Below are 23,729 nucleotides of genomic sequence, written 5' to 3' on the forward strand. Positions count from 1 at the left end.
TCCTCCCACGGGAATTGATACCAAATAAATAACTTGCACCCTAGAATCACTGTTATGGGCTGAATTAAGCTCCTCCAAAATTCACATGTTGCAGTCTTAATCCCCAGTACCTCAGAATGTGACTGTATTTGTAAAGAGAGTTAAGTCAAAATAAGGTCAGTAGGGTGGGTCATAATCCCATAGGACTTATATCCTTTATAAGAAGAGTACTTATGGCACAGACATATATAGGGAAGGCCATGTGAAGACTCAGGAGAAGACGGCCATCTACAAGCAAAGGAAAGAGGCCTCAGAAGAAACCAACCCTGCTGACAACTTGATCTCAGACTTCTAGTTTCCAGAATTGTGAGAAAATAGATTTCTGTAGTGTAAGCCAGACCATGATACCAGACCATGTTACCTCTTTAGAGCAGCCAGAACTGACTAATATACTCAGCATCTGCTTCCAGATGAATTGGCTTTACTAATTCTATGAGGTACATAATTTGAGAAAGAGACCTATCTCTCTGCCTTCAAGGGATTTGCAGTCTAGTGGATCTCTACCAATGATATGAATTGTCTTTACCAATATTTATTAATAACCTCATGTGAGACACCATCTGTGTGCTGGAAATGCAAAGATGAGTTAGGTGGGAGCTTGTAGACGGGTGAGAGAGACTGGCATGGGTATTGCCATTTCTAGCAATGGGATGAATAAACAGTACTGTGAGACAGGAAGAGAGTGAATGAATCACTTTACTTGGAACACTGGGAGGGTAGAAGACTACTTTCAAATAGACTTTTTAAAATGAGTAGGTTTTGAATTGAAAAAGGCAATATGAGCTTCAAGCAGAGTGAACAGCCTCTGCCCACATATGTCAGGGCAAGCTACTGTGATTGACACATCACAGTCATTTGAGGGCAGCCTGGGGAGAGTGATTGAAAGATGACTTAGTATTAGTATAGTAATATCTTAGATTTATACTAAGAAATTTTATGTTGATCACAGATAAGGGGAAGAAGGAAATGTGGGCATTCAAGGTTTTTAAGCAAGATGACATAATTCAGAATAAGTAATGACAAGGCAGAAAGGTTGAGTTGGAGAGAGGAGAGATTGAGTGACAATAGTTAATGCTAATTGTGCCTATACTCGGTGTTGCATTTGTCCTAAATATTTTACATTCATTTTATTAAATGCTCATGAACAACCCATGAGCTGGATGTTCTTATAATCTCACACCAACACTCCAGATACTCACATATATATATATCATGTTACTTTATAGTATATATTTTTCCGTTCTTGTCTTTCCTGCCAAACGGTGACTTCCTCATGACAGAGACTCAGTTTCATTTATTTTTGAATCTTAAGTGTTAACATAGCAACCAAAATACAGTTATATACAGTTATACAAAGAAGATAATTTGTTAAGTAGTAGAATTAAAAGAAACATAGGCACTATATATATATATATATATACTAGAGGCCTGGTGCACAAAATTCATGCATAGGTGTAGTCAGTAGACCTGGCTGGGGATCAAAGCATGAGCATCTAGTGTTGAAGGGCAGGTCCCAGCTGTCCCCTGGGGCACCGTGTATCCCTCTCTGCCTGAGTCATGGTGCACAAGTCCCCACGTGGAGATGCAGTGAGCGTGGCTGGACTCCGCAGGCCAGGGTGCAACGTGGGCTTTTGGGCCACCCAGAAGCACCACACGGAGGCTGGGCAGGCAGCACGCTTTCTCCCAGACAACCTTACAGACCAGCTCCTGCGCGAACCCACAGGGAGCCCGACCGGCCCCTGTGGTCCCGACACCTGCAGCCGGGCTCTCCCAGAAGATGCCGCAAGGGTGTGGGGTGGGCTCCTCATGGGTGCTGGCACCTGACCACAGTGGCTTCCCCTGTGCACAGGCCCTGGAGTCCCACGGGAGGGTAACAGAGGGAGTGAGAGCTAGCTTGGCGGACACTCCACATTCTCACCACACCTCCATCCCCATCACCTTCACCTCCAGAGGTTGCAGCCCCCTGCCTGGGCACCATGGGAGGTTGGTCACCACCACTCACCCTAAGCTGCAGTCGGACATCCTTAGTGCTGCTGAGGAGGTGGGAGCGGCTCCTGCCACCACCGCTGTGCTGGCAGCCATCAGCCTGGCTTGCGGCTGAGCAGAGCACCCCCTGTGGGAGCGCACTGACCACCAGGGGACAGTTCCTGCATTGAGCATCTGCCCCCTGGTGGTCAGTGTGTGTCATAGTGACCAGTCATTCCCAGTTACTCTGCTGTTAGGGTAAATTTGCATATTACCCTTTTATTATATAGGATAGAGGCCTGGTGCACGGGTCGGGGCTGGCTGGTTTGCTCTGAAGAGTGTTCCGGATCAGAGTGGGGGTCCCCACTACGGTGCCTGGCCAGCCTGGGTTAGGGGCTGAGGGCTGTTTGCAGGCTGGTAAAGCCTCTCCACACTGGGGACCCTCACCCCATGGAGGTTTGGCCAGCCTGGGTGAGGGGGTGATGGCTGTTTTCAGGCTGACCACACCCCATTTAGGGTGGGGGGGGTCCTCACTGGGGTGCCTGGCCAGTCTGGGTGAGGAGCTGAGGGCCGTTTTCAGGCTGGCCAAGCCCCCCGATGACAGAAGCTTCCAGCCTCTCCTTTTTGTTTTTATTCTGGGATTTATTTACCTTCTATAATTGAAACTTTGTAGCCTTTAGTGGAGCTCAGAGCTGGCCAGGGCAGGGCAGGAAACTTGGCCTCCTCCATCGCCAGGGACAACCTTAGCCTCCTGCTTGCTCCAGTCTGTGGCTGCCAGCCACCATCTTGGTTGGGTTAATTTGCATATAGTTGCTCTGATTGGCTGGTGGGTGTGGCTTAAGACATAGCGAAGGCATGGTCAATTTGCATGTTTGTCTTTTATTAGTGAGGTTAAGTCAGATTATGTTACTCTTCTGCCCAAAGTCTCCAAAGGATTTAAATCTCAGAGTAAAATCCCAGGTCATTTTACAATGACCACTAAAGCCTTGTAGAACCCGAAATTGTTTACCTTTCTTATCTCACAACCTCCTAATGCTCACCCTTACTACTCTGATCCAGTAACACTGACTCCTTGCTTTTTCTGAATCAACCAGGCATACTCCTACCTCAGGACCTTTGCACTATTTGAGGCTTAAAGCATGCTTCTTCCAAACATTTATATGGTTGGCTTATCCATCTTCTATAGGTCTTTACTCAAATGTCAAGTCATTAATGAAAACTTGTTTAGCCACCCTATTTTATATCAACACTTTCTACCTCCTTCTCAGATTATTTTTTCTATAATTCTTATTAATTTTCAGCATCCTGGAAATTTTACTTATTTACTCTTATTTTTGTTTTTTTTTGTCACTTCTATGTTATAAATTTTGCCAAAGCAGAAACTGTCTATTTGTTCACTATTTGTTCTATTCCCATCTAAATAAGTTTCAACTAAATAGCAAACAACATATACCTGGTGTTCAATACATATTTGTTGACTGGATGAATAAATAACTAGAGATTGAAAGAACACTTGAGTCTTTTACTTCATCACTTATTTTCTTTTATTTTTGAACAGTATAATAATAGCTTTCATTTAAATGAGTGCCACTTTTGTTTTGTTTGTTTTTTTCTTTTTAATTGATTTTTTACAGAGAGGAAGGGAGAGGGATGTAGAGTTAGAAACATCAATGAGAGAGAAACATTGATCAGCTGCCTCCTGCACAGCCCCTAGTGGGGATGTGCCAGCAACCAAGGTACATGCCCTTTACCAGAATCGAACCTGGGATCCTTCAGTCTGCAGGCCGACACTCTATCCACTGAGCCAAACCAGTTAGGGCTGAGTGCCACTTTTGAAGGATCTCCAAGAAAAGTAAATCCAAAAGCAATGAAACAGACTTTGTGTGCTGTAAAGCAAGCATGTCAAACTTGTGGCCTGCGGGCTGCATGCAGCCCACAATGAATGTTTTTGCAGCCCAGTCAATATAACAGTATGTAAGAAATGTTTCAATAAAAATTTTGTAACTTAATTTTTACAATATCCTGTTATACATAATTATTAATAACGAAATACAAGGTTTGCTAATGACTGATTACTATAACCGTGTTGTATTCATTTCCCTTACACGCTTTACGCGCAGGCGCACCATTTCTCTCCACTAATACTAGCAGTGAATATTTTAGCAGCCCATTGCCACATCACTAGACTTGGACTGACTTGTTTGGTGTGCGCAACAGGAAATATTTCGCTTTTGAAGAACAAGAAAAATAGGTTTATTTGCATTACACTTATTAATTTGTGCAGTTATTTAGTGTCTGGTAAGTTAATGTTCAAGAAAAATATTAATTTTTATTAAAATGTCCTATTATTTTATTTTAACAATTATTCATCTCAGTCCTTTGTATTCAGCATGTCTCTATCAAAATAAACCCAGGTTTTTATGAAAATTTAAGCTTTTGTTTTTTTGCGGCCCACATAAACTTAAACCTTTATTTGGCCCGTGTTAGCCTTTGAACTGGACACGCTTGCTATAAAGTATAAACATCTCTAAGCCACAAAGTGAGTCTTCACTTGTGTATAGTCTCCTCAGGCTCTCAACAAGTTGCTTGCTTAAAAGCTTAAAACTTAAATAGTCACTTAAGTATTGCTGTAAAATTAACATACCATTCCCTCTATAATAAAGCTGTTTTACTTATTTATAAAACCACTGTCAGTCATAATATCTAATTTGAACCCTTCTGAAGTTTCTGTAAACCATCTTCTCCTTGAAAAAGAAGCCCAATCCCTATAACATTTTGTTTACAGAATTATTTTCTAAACATTTCTCAAGTTGTGGAGGCTTAAACTGTACCCAGTATTTTGAAACTTACTTCTTCCGTGAAAAGTACATTGGGAAGATTGCTTAAATTCCAATGTCATATTTTTGACAACACAACTGAATGTAAATCTTACTATGTATTTAGTATCTGTAATAGAAGTGTCATTGGACATCCATGAATCTCCCATACTGATCTTTTCTAGTTTTTGATCATAGTAATTAAATAATTTTATCTTATGTTTCAGAGACCAGAAACCTATTTGAATGTTTCCAAAGCATGTGTATGTTTGCCTATTTTCTATGCATTTCCTAGCTTGTTACTTTCTATTCTATTCCTGATTCTTGCTTTCATTTTTATCTACTTTACCTTTTAGTAAGATAATATTACATGGATCAAAAATTTTGCTGGCTTTTCAACCTAATTTTCCATATTATCCAATTAGTGCAGGATTAACATAGATTATAGATTGGAAGCCACAAGCAGGCAGGAACCTTACAACAGAGACTCTGTACAATAGAGCACATTGAGCTAGAATACAATGAGTGTTTCTCCTGGAAGGGCTCTTGGGGAACCTGGCTAACTGCCTACCAGGAGGAAGGTGGAAAGGAAGGGTCTTTGACCAAATAATGTCTGAGAATCCCTCCCTCTGAAATTTAAAAATTAAAATTTCTTTATGACATTACTTCAGTTTTATAATAGGGATTAAAATAATTTGCACTGTCTCCAACTTTTATTTTTTACCTTAATTTATATGGCATATATTGATTATTTTATTTCCTAAAATATGTATTATTATTTTCTCTGAATAAAATAAAGTGGGGATGTTTTAGTTTCTAGACTGCCTCTTCTGGCTTTCATGTCAAACTCTGTAATCCTCCCAAATATACTCTATACTTTGCAACACTATGCTCAATTCAGGGATAATGATTTCAATGTGTTAATTTTATATCTTTATACAAAAATATACAGATGGGTATTGTGCCACCTTTCCTGGGGGTTTCTGAAGGAGCAAAACTCGTTTTTAAAACTGCTCTACCAGCATAAAATAATTTATTCTTTTTAAAATTCAAATAAAACATGTACAGCAAAGGGCCCAGAACCAAATGCAGTATTTTTGTGCGAGAAAAATACATAATGTTATAGCCAGGAAAAACAATACCCTCCTGTATAATGTCCAGTAAATTATTTGTCTTTGCTACTTATGTCTAATTATGATGCTTTAATTCCTTTTAACAGCTGGGTTTCTTAACATTTAATAAATTAAGAATTAATTTTTTGGCTTGACATCAATGTTCAATTTGCTTATCCAAACAGAAGCCATGCCAAGAGCTTGAAAGAAACTGACATTAATTAACCCAACTCATATACCAGGAACTATTCCAATGAAACTGTTTGCAAAATAGTGCATATGTTCCTGATGGTGGAGCTGATCTTACAAGGGGCATATATTGCAACCTCTTACAGAAAGTTTCATGACACTCATGCCAGAGCCAGGAAGGGAACTACCAGACTAATCAAATTAGGCATTGCTCATTTTGAGAAATAATGTGGGAAACATGGAGAAATGGAGGCATGTATCTCAGTTCAATATTTCTTGAGGTCACTTTGATATTAAATATATCAAATGACTTAGAATTTAGTATACCTCATGCTTGCATGTTCCTACAAAGGACAATGAGACACATGTAAGAAGAATGATCATTACACCAATAATTAAAGTAGGAAATACGTAACAAGTATAACTACTGATTTTGTTAAATAAATCTTAATATAGCAAAATGATAAAATATTATGTTGCCATATGATAAAACATAATGCTGTTATAGAATAATAGTTGAAGTTCATTACATATTGAGTTATAATAATCATCTGTAAAAGTTTTTAGAAGTTAAAGATCAGTTATAAAGCAGCATTTTTATTATGATACCACATACATGTAGAGGAAAACAATAGTCACAAGCATTTGACACCAAATGTCTCTGGAACATAGGATTATGAATCTGTGGGGGTTCTAATTTAATTTTTTATTGTTGACATTATGGCAGATGTCTTCCATTCCCCCCCTTTGCCCACCTCCACCAGGTTTCTGCCCCACTCTGCTCCTCCCTACACTATTGTCTGTGTCCATGAGCTATGCATATATGCTCTTTAGCTAATCCCTTCGCCTTCCTTTATCTAATCCTCCCACACCCCTCTCCTCTGACATGTGTCAGTCTGTTCCATGTTTCTGGTTTTATTTTATTCATTAGATTCCACATATTAGTGAGATCCTGTGATATCTGTCTTTGTCTGGCTTACTTTCTCTTAGCATAGTAATCTCCAGGTCCATCAATGTTGTTGCAAAGGGTAAGAGATCCTTCTATTTTACAGCTTTGTAGAAACTGTTTTCCTTCTCCTTCTCTCCCTATCCCTCCTCCTTTTCTTCCTCTGCTGTCCTTACTCTTCTTCATGTCATTCAATATGTTGCAAATATTTCTTCCATAATACAGTTCCAGAGGAACTGAATACTTGGTGACTGGTTGGAAATGTGCCGAGACGAAGACAGAGGAAGTGTGTGGCCTTTATAAAGCCAGGGAAAGTTTTAGAGGAAGTAGGAAAATAACTGGTCTAGTTTAGAGTGTGCATGACATGAACAAGCAGAGAGATGAAGTAGATGGCAAGTGAATATTTCACTTTTTGGATCTGGAGCTAAGGGAAGAGACATGCACTAGAGAAGTCAACTTGAGAGTCACTCACAAAGAGGGTTATTGAAACTGTGGGAGTGGCTGAGATTGCTAGGGAGAGAGTGGTACATAGGAAATGATGGCTATAACTGAGCCTCAGAAAAATAGACATTAAAGGGAAAACAGAGAAAGGAACCTGGGAAAAAAGTCAAATGTGTGGTGGTAAGGAAGTAAAAGGAAAGGTCCCTTAAAAAAGGGAGCAGTCAATTATGTTAAATGTCATGAATAGTTTAAGTGAAATGGTTTTCAAAGTATCCCATGGGTATAGCAATAAATATATTACTTATTTCATCAGGACACAGTTGATGGAAACAAGTACCAGAATGTTTGAGAAGGAAAAGGTGATTTGGCAGGAAAATGTTTGGCTACAAAAGAAGGGAAGAAGTAGATGGTAACTGAAGTGGGATATAGGGTTAAGAGATGGATCCTTTTTTGGTGATGGTATTGATTTTAAGATGAGAAGAATGTATTGATCTCTATGGAGTGACGGGAAGGAGTCAGTAGAAGGGAAGAAGCTAAAGATTAGAAAAGAGAGGGAACAATTCAGGGTTTCCTAGATATGCCTTGATATAAGAATCCCTTGTCCAGCGAGTGTGGCTCATAGGTTAAGCATCAACCCATTAACCAAGAAGTCGCCAGTTTGATTCCTGGTCAGGGCATATGCCAGATTTCTAGAGGGGAAATCATAATTTGTATTTTTAATGAGTACTGTCAAGATACTCATTGAGCCCTAGCTGGTTTGGCTCAGTGAATAGAGCATTGGCCTGTGGACTGAAGGGGCCCAGGTTCTAGTCCAGTCAAGGGCACAGGCCTAGGTTGCGGGCTCAATCCCCAGTAGGGGGTATGCAGGAGGCAGCTAATCAATGACTCTCTTTAATTATTGATGTTTCAATCTCTCTGACCCTTTCCCTTCCTCTCTGAAATCAATAAAAATATATATATTTTTAAAAGATACTCATTGATAGGAAAGAATGGAAACACTATAGTTAGTAAATATACTTTGAGAAAATGGGACAGAGTGGGATTCAGATCTTAAGCTTATTCTTAGATCTGAAAAGATAACTCGTTTGTTACAGGAGAGAATGAGTGGGGAAGCAAATAAATATAGAGGCTTGGTGTCTGACTTCCCTGACTGCTTCTACTTTTTCCCTTAAGTAGGATGTTAGTCCCCTTCTGAGACTGATGCAAGAATTTCTGGGCACTGTTAAGAGTTCAGGTGGAAGGAAGATATTGCAGGACAAATTTGCATGGTTGGGTGATTTTTTTTTGAAGTAGCATTCCACATGTGGGGAGCAAGTGTGACAAGACTGCATGTGCATTTTAATATGAAGGTTTCTGGCTGGTGTGGCCCGGTGGATAGAGTGTCAGCCTGCGGGCCGAAGGGTCCTGGGTTTGATTACGGTTAAGGGCACATGCCTGGGTTGCGGGCTCGATCCCCAATAGGGGGTCTGCAGGAGGCAGCTGATCAATGATTCTCCCTAATATGAAGGTGTAATGGAAAGATAGCAGGGCCTGAGAATTCAGAATATTATACTTTAGATGAAATGGTAGTCATGGAGTATAGGCTGGATAATGAAGGGAATAGAGAGAGGACATGGGTTTGCCTGGATCTGAGCACTTCCTGGAATTGGGACAATCAATGCTAAAACCAGGAATAGTCCAAGTAAAGTAGAATCTTTGATCAACCTATAGGGCAAAGATCATAGAAAGTTGGATTTGGGAATTTGTGGTCTAAATGGAATAAAAAACAAATGTAGTGAGAGTAATTGAACATACAATTTAGAAATAGAACAGGTATGGCCAGTTCAGTTTATAGAGGTGGATTAGTTCCAGGTAATAAGGTTCATGGCTTAAGGTCATGAATGTTGATGGTCAAAGTAGAATGCAGATGAAGAACACCGAAAGTATGAAGGTCATTAAGTTGAGAAGGGATTGAGTTTAATACAGTTGCTCATGTAAGTTATGACATCATCCAAAATGGTGGCAGAATCAGATGACGCCAGTCTTCTGATAGGCCAAGAGGCAAGTGGATGAGAAGGCATAGATTATGGTACAGCCAGAGACATTAACTTAAACAATATAGGGATTTGGCTCAAGATTGAAGGATAATTATTAAAGTAGTGAAAAAACAGACAATATGCTCTGGCCCTAAAACATGTGGGGTATGGTAAAATAATCTCTCTTTGAGAATATTAAAGGAGCAATGTTATCAGAGCAATCAGGTTGCTTTAGGTAGTAAAGGAATTTGCAACAAATGGTTGATAATGTATAACTTTTAAAATGTGTGATTGAGCCCTAGCCTGTTTGTCTCAGTGGATAGAGCGTTGGCCTGCGGACTGAAGGGTCTGAGGTTCGATTCCGGCCAAGGGCACATGCTTGGGTTGCGGGCTCGATCCCCAGTAGGGGGCATGCAGGAGGCAGCCAGTCAATGATTCTTTCTCATCATTGATGCTTCTAGCTCTCTATCCCTCTCCTTTCCTCTCTAAAATCAATAAAAATGTATTAATAAGTTTTTTAAAAATAGTAAAAAAAAAATGTGTGATTGATCTAAAACCTAAAAATGCCAATTGTCTTGCTTCATCAGACCCTCATTGGACAGAGGGAAACAGTTTTCTGTAAGAAAAGAAAAAAACTGTATGGGCAAGCCGCAGAATAATTAGTAGTTTTTTCTTATTAACCACTCTAATATAAAAGGTTATACTGCATTATTAATGCCAAAACCGGTTTGGCTTGGTGGATAGAGCGTCGGCCTGTGGACTGAAGGGTCCCAGGTTCGATTCCGGTCAGGGGCATGTACCTGGGTTGCGGGCACATCCCCAGTGGGGAGTGTGCAGGAGGCAGCTGATCGATGTTTCTCTCTCATCGATGTTTCTAACTCTCTATCTCTCTCCCTTCCTCTCTGTAAAAAATCAATAAAATATATTAAAAAGAAAAAAAAAGGTTATACTGCATTATTAATAAATGCCATACATATTTCATTGAATTTGAGGAGGGTTGTTGTATAATAGTTTGAATTCAATGGAGCTGTTGTATACTATAACGTTTATTTAGTATTATATATTATTTAGCTATGTATATTCTTGCTTACTAATGATAGTAACTAACATTATTTGAGCATTTATTCTTAAGTGCTCAGGACTTTGGCAGCACTTTTCATGTACTTATAAGGTAGCCACCGTTATATTCCCAATTTGTAGTTGAGTAATCTGAGGGTTAGAAGATTTAACCCTCTTTGAACAAGACCACAAAGTTTAGGAAATGTGAGAGTAGGCTTTAAATCTAGCTTGTCTGACTCTTAAGTACAGTAACCTAATTTTATATCAATTCTGCCTTCAGGTGAAGTTCTTAATCATTCTAAAATACCTCCAAGACTTTGGGTGGGTCTGTGCAGGGTTAAGTGTGGCAGAAGTTGCTGAGTATTGGAAAGTATCTATGGCTTAGTTTGGGGGCAAGAGAAGCAAAACACATGAATAAGTTTACAGAATGGAAGACAGTTAGAAGCCATAAACATAATATCCATGGATTATTGGGATTAATGTCAGGTTAAAGAAGAAAGTCTAGTTGCTTTTCTTTCTAACCTAATTGATTCAAACACAAGCCTGTTGCATAATTTTATTTCAAATAAAAGCTATGCCATAATTTTCAAACATTTTGGGATCATTCAAATGCATGTTTTTAATTTACAGTATTTGAGAGTAAATCACAATTTGTATTTGTCCACTCATGGCCTTCACTAAATAATTTATTATTGTTATTTAATCTTGACAATAATTACTTCAAAATGTGTTATTATTTACATTTTACAGCTGAGGAAACTGAGTTCATATGTTAAGCCATTCAGGACTTAAAAGTCTTCACTACATGGCTACTCACTATATGTGTTATGCTTGTGATCGATGTGAAGATCAACAAGTGAGTCTGTTAAAAACTACATTATAAGTAAAGTTTAAAAATACAAGGCAAGTAATCCTATCTAATAAAAGAGAAACATGGTAATTGGCGTATGACTGGTACCCTTCCCATTGGCTAATCAGGGAGATATGCAAATTAACTGCCAGCCAAGATGGCGGCCAGCAGCCAGGTAGCTTAAACTAACATGAGGCTTGCTTCCTTCAGTGACGGAGGAAACCAACGTTCCCCACCTGCCTTGCAGGCCTCTGAGCCTGCAGTTTGAAATATTTTAACAAATATAGATGCTAAAAAAACCGCAGAAACCTGCTTTCAGCGAGCTGGGATCTCAGAGCTGGAGTTGAAACAGTGTTTCCATTATAGAACCCAAACAAATCAGATACCTGCTTTCAGCAGCCGAGGCCTCAGAGCTGGAGTCAGTTGGGAGCCATCACGGGCCCTGCTCTGTGTGTGACAGGGTAGAGCCATAACCTCTGTTTGTGACAGGGGAAGGCGCCCCAATCTCCTGATCAGCCCTGCTCTGTGCCTGATACGGGGGGAGTGCCCCAACCTCTGATCACCCTGTGGCTTTTTGTGTGACAAGGTGCGGCGCCCCAACCCCCTGATCGGCACTGCTCTGTTTGTGACAGGGTGTGGCGCCCTAACTCCCCGCCTCCCCAGGGGCCCTGCTATGTGTGTGACAGGGTAGAGCCATAACCTCCACATCAGCCCTGCCCTGAGTGTGGGAGTGGTGACGCCCCAACCCCCTGATCGGCCCAGCTCTGTGGGTGATCGAGGGCGGCGCCCCAACCCCCTGATCCGCCCTGCTCTGTGTGTGACAGGGGCGTTGCCCCAACTCCCCTATGGGCCCTACTCTCTGAGTGACAGGAGGGAGCTCCTCAACCCCCTGATGGGCCCTGATCTGTGTGTGACTGGGCGGAGCTCCCCAACCCCTTGATGTGCCCTGATCTGTGTGTGACTGGGTGGAGCTCCCCAACCCCGTGATCAACCCTGCTCTGTGCGTGACAGGGGAAGGAGCCCCAACCCCCCTGATGGGCCCTGCTCTGTGTGTGACAGAGGGCAGAGCCCCAACCCCCGGATTGGCCCTGCTCTGTGCATGATGGGGTGGCACCGCAACCTCCCCATTGACCCTGCTTTGAGTGTGACAGGGGGCAGTGCCCCAACCCCCCAATCGGCCCTACCCTGAGCTTGACTGGGGGTGGCATTGCAACCTCCTGATCCGTCCTGCTCTGTGCATGACAGGGGCAGCGCCCCAACTCCCCAATCGACCCTGCTCTGAGCCCGACCAGGGACTGCACCTAGGGATTGGGCCTGCCCTCTGCCACCCGGGAGCAGGCCTAAGCCAGCAGGGCGTTATCTCCCGAGAGGTCCCAGACTGCGAGAGGGCACAGGCCAGGCTGATGGACCCCCCTTCCCCCTGAGTGCACAAATTTTTGTGCACCGGGCCTTTAGTCCTATATAATAAAAGGCTAATATGCAAATAGACTGAACAGCAGAACAACCAGAACAGCTGAACAATTGAACAACTGAACAACCGGTCACTATTACGTGCGCTGACCACCAGGGTGTGTGTGCGTAACATGTCAGGTGTTGGCCATGGTGGGATGGTGGAGCAGATGAGCAGGGGCTCCAGACCAAGGCAGGGAGCCAATCTCTTTCATTGGGGCAAGCCTGTGGTGGTTACTAAAAATTCTTTGCTCCCACGTGCTGTGGCTCCATCCGGCACTCACGCCTGCTGCCAGCGTTGGCCCTGCTTGCACCTGCAGCCGGTGCCAGAGCCACCACTTGCACCCACTGCCATTGCCCAGTGCCAGTCTTGATCACTTGGCACCATCAGGGGGTGCTTGCAGTGGCTTCCAGCCCTGATCACCCTGAGGGCTTCTCCACCTTCTCCGGCTCCTGAGGGGTGATCGGGCCAGCAGCTGCCACTTGCACCAGCTGATGACTCCAGCCCTGCTCGCACCTGCTGCTGGCGCCATCCCCAATCACTCTGCGCCCTCTGCGGGTGCGAGTGGGGCTGGCGCCATCAGAACATGGGAGGCAGCAGGAGTGGGGTTGTTGGCAGATAGGGGACCGGGGGCCATGGCGGAGGCACAGAGGATGGACTCAGACCCGCCCCTGTGCCTACCAGAGCCTTCAGCTCAGTTCCTTTCAAGGTGCACAAATTCATTCACTGGGCCTCTAGTAGTGATATAAAAGGAGTAAAAGAAAGCACTGTGAGGACTCAGAGCAGGGGAAAGTCACAATATTTGAATGAGAGTTTATGGCAGCACCTAAGGAATAGTTGGCACTAAATATTCGAGGTGACACTAAATGGAGGGATTGAATTTTGTCAGCTTGAGATTACAGAGGAGAGAAGGTGATAAATGCAGAGATGAAGATGTGAGTAAAGAGAAGGATGAAAAATTAACGAGAATATAGTCATGAGTGATGGTGCCAGTTTGAGTGGTCTTCAGGTTACTGGTAGGACAATAGGAGCACTAGAGGCTGGGAAGGTAGTTTGGAGATGATAGCTGGAAACAGAAATGGAAAACAGAATTTGAGGGAACAGAAGTGACAATTACCCCCCCCCCCATAACTGCTAATTTATTTTTAACAATTATGGGGGGAAAGGGGAATTTCTATTGGAGGGACTAAAGTGAGAGACCAGGGAGATGTTGGGATTGGCAGGGAAGAAATAATTAAGCATTTCCAGGAGTCTAGCTGGAGGATAATCTAGTATAGAAAGATTTCTTATTTGACTTCTCTCTGTGTAACACAAAGCATCTTGTTCAGTGCTAAACAATGGGTAAGAAACAGAGGAGGAGTGAATAAAGGATGAGTGAATGAATGAATGAACATTAGAAGGCTGCAATGCAATTGTAGGAAAGGGTTGGCTAGAAAAGACATTGCAGTGAACACATATATAAGAACTAGTGGCTCGGTGCATGAAATTAATGAACATTAAAGGGGAATTAATTAGAGGAAATATTTTAATATTGCCATTTGCCCTTTCTCTATAATAGAAGTGTCAGAGATGAAAGAAAATTAATAAAATGTATATGAAAATCTTCCTCCTGTCAGAGTCTTGGGCACGCCACAGGATCCAGAGTCAAGTACCCACCCATCCGCATGCACTTCGAAATCATGCAAGACCCAGACCCGGCTGGCCCCACCCCCATTGGGCAAGTTCCAGACCTGGCCGGCCCCACCCCCATCAAGCCCTGCTGGGTGGGGGGGTGCAGCCTCAGGTCCCCTGGTGCACCCTTAGGTCCTCTGGCCTGGTGCCGGGGCAGGGGGCATGGCCTGAAGCCCCCCATCAAGCCCCATTGGGCAGGGAGGCAAGGCCTGACATTCCCCCATCAAGCCCCATGGGGTTGGAGCGGGGCGCAAGCTCAGGTCCCCCACCCTGGCCTGTCACCACGCAGCCTCAGGTCCCTGCTGATTGCTCATTATGGGTCATTACAGGAACCCCTCCTCCAATGTGGGCGCAGCCATCTTGTGATGGTGTGATGGAGTGAGGGTCAATTTGCATGTTACCTCTTTATTATATAGGATTGGTAATTTGAGGGTAAGATGTCAGTCATGATTTTGAAGTTGAGTTAGGGTAACTGGAAGAACAATAATGTCAAAAATTTTAAAAAAACAGGAGGGAGTCTTAGTTGATGGGGCACAGTAATGGGAATTTAATTTTGGTTATACTTAATACAAAGTGTAGATATATTTTTCTGCTGTTTTCCCCCACCTGAGCAGGCAGACTAAAATTCATGACTAGAAGTTTGGGGACCAGATTTTATTTCTCTGTAAAATGAATGGCTTAGAAAAGGTAATATGTTTATTTCCTCCAAGTTCTAATAGTCTAAAGTTCTGTTTCTACTGAGACTTGGAGTTATTCTATAAGACATAAGAGAAGATGTGATCACTATGAACGTGGAATAAGAGCCACAAAGATGAGTGACAGATTCTTGGAGAATGTCCTCGTAGAAACAACTATGAGATGGCTTCAAAGAATATAAGGAGAGATAAGTTCCTAACTATGGAGATAAAAAGAGATAAAAACAACCACCACAATATCATGAACACTCTGTTCTGGGAAACCCAAAGTATTTTAGTTATAGGTGTTGAACCAAATGAAATTGCCAATATCTTGCCTTTTATAACCCACAAAAATGGCAATTTCATATGGTTTAAATAATTAATCAATTCTTTACTATGCATTCTAATGAGTGACTCCTTAAACTTCATGTTACTTAAACTTTCAGTTGTATCATTTTTTTAAAAAAATATTTTATTGATTTTTTTACAGAGAGAAAGGGAGAGAGATAGAAACATCAATGAGAGAGAATCTGGTATTCAGAATTATGGACAGTGTTTATATAATATACTTCTAAGTCAGGGAAATAAGCAGAAAAGTAAGCAATTGCAGAGACAACCAGGATGCAGGGAGCTAGGAAACAGCTGTTGAGGTCACATGCCAGGTCAGCTCTAACCCCAAACCCCACTTCCTTTCTTATTTATGTACCTCAGAAAAGGACTCAGGTCTAGTCCTAAATGGAAAAAATAGAGTATAGCTTAAAACAAACTGCAAAGTCATATTTATTTACATTAAAATATGAATGACCTGTATACACACAAATTTAAGAGGCACAATCTGTTATGTACATATTACACAGTACTATCCGTAGATACATCAGTGGTTTGAGTGAAAACACAGTACCAAAACATTCCTGATATAAAATAAATTACTCATTCACATAATCTAATTATACAAGACATCTAATATTTTAAAAGTTATATACCTCAAAAAACACTAGCTAATTGTATAGCTAAAATGTAATGTTTGTTTTATGAAGAATGTCTTCATATTCTTATACATAAATGATCAGTTTTAGAATCCATTTTTATCTTTTAAATAAGCTACATTGATGCCGTCTATATATAGCCTGCTAAAATGATTGAAGACAGACATTACTTCATCTTTTAAAGTTGAAACTATACTAGAGAATATGCTAAACTATTGCCCCAATTCCAACACTGCCATCACAATTTTCAAACACAATCAAGTTATTTAAATTCCAATTTTAGAGTATGAGATTCATTGCCCTATTTTGAAATTGTTTCCTCTAAAAAAATATTATCAGATTGTCCTAAACTATCTCTTATTTTGGAGAAATTCAGGTTTAAAAAAAACATCTTAAAACGCTTTAGGTTAAAGCTGATTCTGTATGTAGAGATTTTGAGAAATTGAACACTTTAAAGAGCTTCATAAAAAGATTGTTTTCAGTTTTAAAATCTATTAAAGATTTATATGAAGTCCAAGAGAACACTTGAATATTTTCACAATGCAGTGAAGGTTTCATCTTTGGCATTTCTCCATTAGTTCTAAAATAAAATACATCAACGAACATTTTATATTTTTCTATCTACTTCAGACATTTTCTGTACACAAAGTGTTTGAAATTTCATTGCTACGGAAGTTTTATAGATCTGCAAAGAAGTGTTAACATTTAGCTTTTAATTGAGAAGTTGAAATGTTCTGATGTTGCTGAAATGAGTTTACTCAGTTCTTTTTCAGTAACTGAAAATTCAACATCCTGTCAAATTTAACAATGGATAAGGTAGACAAAATTTAACAAAAATACTGACCAGAATATAATTTTTTAATAATGATATAAAGCATGCCTCTATTAAGGAAAAAACATGAGCATCACAGAAACAAAACTGCTATATTTTCTTTCTTGGTCCCTGTAGCTTTCCTAAAAGGAAATAGACCAAAACAAAACTGCTACTAATGCTGATTGGTAGAAATTTTTCACATTGTCTTCCATATTAGATTTCCACATTACTTCCAATATCCACGGGTCTTTTTATCTCTTCATACACTAACCTTAAGGCTAAAAATTGTCCAAGTGTGACTATTTTAAAATGACAGTAGGAAATAATAGCAAGGTTTTTATAAGTGAGCATGTTTTTCCTCATTCAAAACTAAATATGGGGAAAAATCTCAGTAAAACTGAATCAGATACCAGCTACATTACCCAGGACTAACTGAAAATAAGCAAAGAAACAAAACAAAAACATAAAACAAATACTGTAGCTAATTCCTGCTATTTATCAATGTCTGCAAAAATCTTGAATAACAAAAACTGACAGTAACAATGGTTTTATTGTCACATGAATGTATTTTAAAAAGGCTATTAAAAACTCCCCATTGTTTGCTAACCAGGCAGAATCATGGAAATCCAAGCAGCGAATGATGCACAGCAGATAAAGGAACTAGAATATATAAATTGGGTATTTTCTACTATCTGCTATTGGAACATTTGAATAAATCTATAGCTATTTCAGAAAGAGAAATATATCCAATGAATGTATTTGAAAAATCTGGAGAATGCAGATTACATGAATAGATACATAATGGGGTATTGAATCTGTGAAAGTAATTTTGTTATATAATATGGCAATTATTGAATATCACACATATAGCTTATATTAATACTTCTATCTCCCAGCCAATGCTAATACCTGACATCAACACCATCCTTCAAGTATAGTTCAAATTATTAGTTACATGTGATAATCAAGTAAATTAATTGGCAGTAGACAATGTTCACAGAAAACAATTTTAAGTGCATATGGTTATCTACTTCCAGAATCCAGAAAATATAGCCATCCATGCTCCTATCATTTTAGAAGTATTTCAGGAATGGGACCTCTCCAAAAATCAAACAGGATCAATCTGGTCACATTAAATCTTAAAACAAATGTTATGTAAATTTTGTATATCTAAATGTTGCCTTTTAGGTAAATTTTTGAGATAGTTTAGACACTTTGTTTTTTGAGGAGGTGGCCTGATAAGATCACAAATAATCATTCTTCCAAAATTCAGTTGAAATTGGTCTTTTGTAAATGCTTATTGGGAATTTCTAAAGCACTGACTTGAAGAGGCCAAGAACCTCCATCAATCCCTGCTTGGATAGCCACTCCCGTCACCACTGCCAGGTCAGGGTCTACAGACGTGTTGGGATCCTTTCCAAAGAACTCCTGAATGACTTGACGGATTCGAGGAATACGAGTAGAGCCCCCAACCAATACCACCTCATCAACTTCAGTCTTCTCCAGGTGGCCTTCTTTCAATACTTGCTGAATGGGTACCAGTATTTTCTGGAAGAGATCTTCATTTAGGGTGTCAAAGAGCTCCCGTGATATTTCTGTTTCAAATAAAACCTGACTTTCTCCACTTTTCTTTTCAGAAAGGCCAGCTCCAAACATGCTGCTCACATGGTGACCATCTGCTGGGGACAGTCTGTCCTTTGACAGTTCAGTGTCACTACTCGGAGTTTCCTTCTTGTCCTTTTCCTCTACTGTTAGTAACACTGACATTTGAGCAGATTGATGAAGAGTCAGATTTAATTTGACCATTTCCACAGCTTGTCTTAATCTGTGAATTTCCTCTTTCCTAGAGGGTAGGAAGCCATATGTTTGATAGATCTGTTTATATAAGTACTGAAGCAATCTCTGATTGAAGTCCTGTCCTCCAAGTTTATTGTTTCCTAAGTTAAAAATAAAAGTTTATATTATAGTTATTCATATATGTGTATATACATGTACTTATTCAGCATGTATACATAAATATAATTTTATTGGAGTAACAAAGTCTGTATTGAAGATTTTAAGATTGTATTCATACAAAAAATGATTAAAAATAACAGGGTTGAGATGACTTTAACTCGAATGCGTACTATGAACTAAACAGTGCAGCCATGGCTGATGTAGAGCAATGTTCTGCACATCAGAAAGTGGCGGGTTCCATTCCCTGCCCCAGTCAGGGCATGTACCCAGGTTGCAGGTTCGATCCCTGGTTCGGGTGTGTGCAGGAGGCAGCCAATTGATGTTTCTATCTCACATCAATGTTTTTTTCTCTCTCTCCCTTCCTAAGAACAAAAGAAAAAAAAAAAAAAAAAGACCTCTATGCCTTTCCACATCCCAGTCCCAGGAAATTACCAATACTCTCCGTTGGCTATATTCCTACTTATAAAAAAAAACAAACCCCAAAACAAAAAACAAGAAATGTGCACATCTGGGTTAATTTTTTTAAATGATGTAAAAGGAAGTATCTCTTAATGATATCAAATAGTTTTTTCAGAAAATAGATTGAGAACACAGATTGGCTTTTAGGTAACAATTTAGAAACACTTCCTAAGAAGAAAGTCCTTCTTATAATTAAAACGTACCAACAGGCATTTTATCTTAAAAAAAAAAAAAAATCCTTTGCTTGTATGGTTAAGAGCTGAAAAGCAGAAAAAAAATAATAACTTAAAAGGAAAAGAGTAATAGAATATAAATCCCCAGCACTAAACTTCATTCTGAAGAGAGTCCAGTTAGGAGGAAGTCAAATGCAGAAGTTAGACTACGTATAACTTACAGCTCCACTTTTTTTTTAAGAAGATTCGTCTTTATTTATTTATTTTTAATATATTTTATTGATTTTTTACAGAGAGAAAGGGAGAGAGATAGAGAGAGTTAGAAACATCAATCAGCCGCCTCCTGCACATCTCCCACTGGGGATGTGCCCGCAACCAAGGTACATGCCCTTGACCGGAATCGACCCTGGGACCCTTGAGTCTGCAGGCCAATGCTCTATCCACTGAGCCAAACCGGTTTTGGCTACAGCTCCACTTTTCAAACAGGCTTATTCATCCCTTAAGCTAAATTAAAACAAAAACCTTTTTAAAAGATTTAGAATGCAAAATCCTATCACTTCCTAAAGAATACTAAAGATATCTATTTTGTGAAACAGATTACCTAATGAAATCAACTGATCACTCTTCATTTTAAAAGAATTTCTTTCCTTCTGTTCCCTTTACCATAGCCATGAAAAGCATTGGCTCAGTGAGCTACCACTGGCAGTGTATTTATCTGACTTATAGGATGCACAGTCATTTTTGTAAATACATATAAATGGAGGCATAAAATTACATATATAGATTACCAAAATGAAGTCAAAGAATACTGAAAAAAATTAAACACTTCACACATTAGATATGCTAATGTGTCTAAACCTCTTTAACTCTCTCTATAGTTTTCTTACCTGACATTGCCCTGGTTAGAAACATTCCTCCTTGTTTATTCAGTAATGACACATCTAGAGTTCCTCCGCCCAAATCTATCACCAAGACATGAAAGACATCAGCCTTGTGGAGACCATAGGCCATAGCTGCCGCTGTGGGTTCATTTATTACCCTTAAGATCTTCAGTCCTGTAAGATGGGTTGGAGGAAAGAATAGCTCATGAGAAGACACAATAAAGAAATTCAATCTCACTCAACCTCACGTTAGTGTCTTCTAAAGATCAAATTCTGCTGGTATAAAAAACTCCACTCAGTAATACTGAGAAAGAACAGTCATAAACCCAATAAAACTAACATAATGTTATTGTTCCTCTAAATAGGTATCATTAAAATTATTCTAAAAGATTATAATAGAATAAAATAAAGACCCAGATTCAGTGGAATATATGATTCTATTCTTAATTCATACTTCATTTAAACAAAATTCTGAGCCTCTTCTTATTGTCATATTTTACTTGGGAATTTATGAGCAATAAAATTTTAATCATTATATAGCATAACAAACTGCTATGGAAATGAGATAAGTTTACTGTGCTCTTCTGTTAAAAATGAAAGATGAATAAACAGAAAATAATTTTAAAAATCTAGATGAGATGCTCTAATACCTATAATTATACTTTTAAAGAGTACTTAAAATATAAGACCCTCAAATGTGAATCTAAAAAATACAGCTAATCTGATTTTGATTTGTTGTCTATGTGTAGGCAAAGGATCAGATTTCCTTGAGCAAAATTCCTGCTTTAAACTAACTGCCACACGAGTGGTCTGGAAAGTAAGAAGGCTTTCTGTATCAGGAGCCATAAAACTATTCAGACTCTTAAGAATTTATTCAAAGATTGTAATACCCTTCACCTTAGTTCTCTGGCTTCATCACTCACTCTGCCCTGGCCACACTGGCTAATGTACTATCTTCTTAACAGCAAATTCCCATTTTGTGGCTTCCCCACTGGCCATTCACTCTCTCCTGCAACATACTTCCCCTGTTTTCTTGGCTATCTACCTTGCTTCTCTTAAATCTGCTTAAATGTTATTTTCCCAGTGAGGTTTACCTGACCACTCTCTTTAAAACCTGCAAGACCCCCTATTCTCTAACCTTTTTTATGTTTTTCCCCCCATAGGATGTTACTTTCAGATTTTTTATCTAGGTTTCCTACCAGAGGCCAGGTTACTCCTCCAGGGACATTTGGTAATATTTGGAGAAAAAAAAGATCGTCACCCCTTAGGTGGTGAGGGTTCTGTTAGCATCTGGTAAGTAGAAGCTAGGGATGCTGCAAAATATCCTATAGTACATTGGACAGTCCTCCACAACAAAGAATTATCCAGCTCAAAACCTCAATAATGCTATAGGTGAGAAATACTTAACAAGTATATTAAGTACCCCATAATATACTTATCTTTGTGCTGATTTTGAGTTTCCCTCTAGTAGAATATAAGGTCCACAAGAACTGGAATTTGTCTGTTTATATAGTCCAGATTTATATTTATATAAGGGATATAACTTTTCAATATAAATTCCATGAGAACAGATACTAGTATATATTGAGACACTCCGATTTGTTGAATGGTGTTAAATGAATTCTCCCCCACCTCGAGACTTTTTAAAAACATTATATTTGTCTTAACATTAAAGAAAGTTTAGAAGAAAAAACTTATTTCTAACATGTGTCCGTGGTATCTTGCAGCGTTTGTCATGTGCCTGACTGGTTGTTGTCAGTTCTATATTTTATATTGTCCTATAGACTTTCTTAATTATCATCTGCAAACTTATATCAAAATCTAATTTACCTGACATATAGTTTACGTGCTTAGTTAGTTAGTTGTTTTGCAAAGGGATACATCTTACTATAGAAAATTTTCAGCCTCAGAAAATTTTGATAAAAATGTAACTCAGGCAAGGGTAATATTACCTGCAAGGTTAGCAGCTTCAATTGTTGAATTTCTCTGTTTTAAATCAAATTCTGCTGGCACAGAAATAACTGCGTTGGCAACTGGCATTCCAAGATATTCCTCTGCCATTTCCTTTAATTTCAATAGTAGTCTAGAGCCAACATATTCTGGGGAAACGGTGATGGTCTCATTACTTGTCACAGAAAACTCAACCATTCCATTTTTGTTTAAAACCTGTGAATAATAGGAATAAACTTAACTAAGGAGGTAAAAGACCTGTACTTGGAAAACTACAGGACACTGAAAAAAGAGATAGAGGAAGACATAAACAAATGGAAGAATATACCGTGTTTGTGGACTGGTAGAATCAACAGCATCAAAATGTCCATACTACTCAAAGCAATTTATAGATTCAATGCAATCCCCATTAAAATACCAATGGCAGCCCGGCCAGCTTGGCTCGGTGGTTGAGCGTCGGCCTGTGAACCAGGAGGGCACGGTTTGATTCCCGGTCAGGGCACATGCTGGGGTTGTGGGCTGGATCCCCATTGAGGGGCATGCAGGAGGCAGCTGATTGGTGATTCTCTCTCATCATTGATGTTTCTCTCTCTCCCTCTCCCTTCCTCACTAAAATAAATACAATGTTTAAAAAAATAAAACTGTCTACATCTTAAAAAATAAATAAAAATAATAAAATACCAACAACATATTTCGCAGGCTTAGAACAAACTCTACAAAAATTCATATGGAATGAAAAAAGATCCCAAATAGCCACAGGAATCCTGAGAAAGAAGAACAAAGTTGGAGGGATCACAATACCAGATATCAAGCTATATTATAAAGCCACTGTTCTCAAAACTTCCTGGTACTGGCACAAGAACAGACACATTGACCAATGGAACAGAACAGAGAACCAAGCCCTTATGCTCAATTAATATTTGACAAAGGAGGCAAGAGCATACAATGGAGTCAAGACAGTCTCTTCAATAAATGGTGTTGGGAAAATTGGACAGATACATGCAAAAAATGAAACTAGATCACCAACTTACACCATTCACAGAAATAAGCTCAGAATGGATAAAGGACTTAAACATAAGATAGGAAACCATAAAAATCTTATAAGAATCCATAGGCAGCAAAATATCAGACATACTGTATGTCTTAGCAATATCTCTACCAGTACAGCTCCTAGGGCAATGGAAACTAAGGAGAAAATAAAAAAATGGGACTACATCAAAATAAAAAAGCTTCTGCACAGCAAAAGAAACCATCAGCAAAACAACAAGAAAGCCCACTCC

At 39.6% G+C, this 23,729-nt stretch overlaps 1 protein-coding gene across 1 annotated transcript in view; it reads right to left on the reverse strand.

The window, feature by feature from the left end:
• Nucleotides 1–15,986: 15,986 nt before the first annotated feature.
• HSPA13 (heat shock protein family A (Hsp70) member 13) overlaps nt 15,987–23,729 on the reverse strand; it is a 13,339-nt gene continuing 5,596 nt past the window's right edge. Inside the window, exons 3-5 of the mRNA XM_006773939.2 lie at nt 22,452–22,665; nt 20,506–20,673; nt 15,987–18,967 (exon numbers count right to left, since the gene is read on the reverse strand). Of these exons, the coding sequence (XP_006774002.1) occupies nt 18,300–18,967; nt 20,506–20,673; nt 22,452–22,665 (1,050 nt within the window). The 3' untranslated portion in view covers nt 15,987–18,299. The remainder of the gene's footprint in view (nt 18,968–20,505; nt 20,674–22,451; nt 22,666–23,729) is intronic.

The sequence above is a fragment of the Myotis davidii genome, unplaced genomic scaffold (assembly GCF_000327345.1).
Source record: "Myotis davidii unplaced genomic scaffold, ASM32734v1 scaffold24, whole genome shotgun sequence".
In the NCBI taxonomy this organism is placed as follows: Eukaryota; Metazoa; Chordata; class Mammalia; order Chiroptera; family Vespertilionidae; genus Myotis; species Myotis davidii.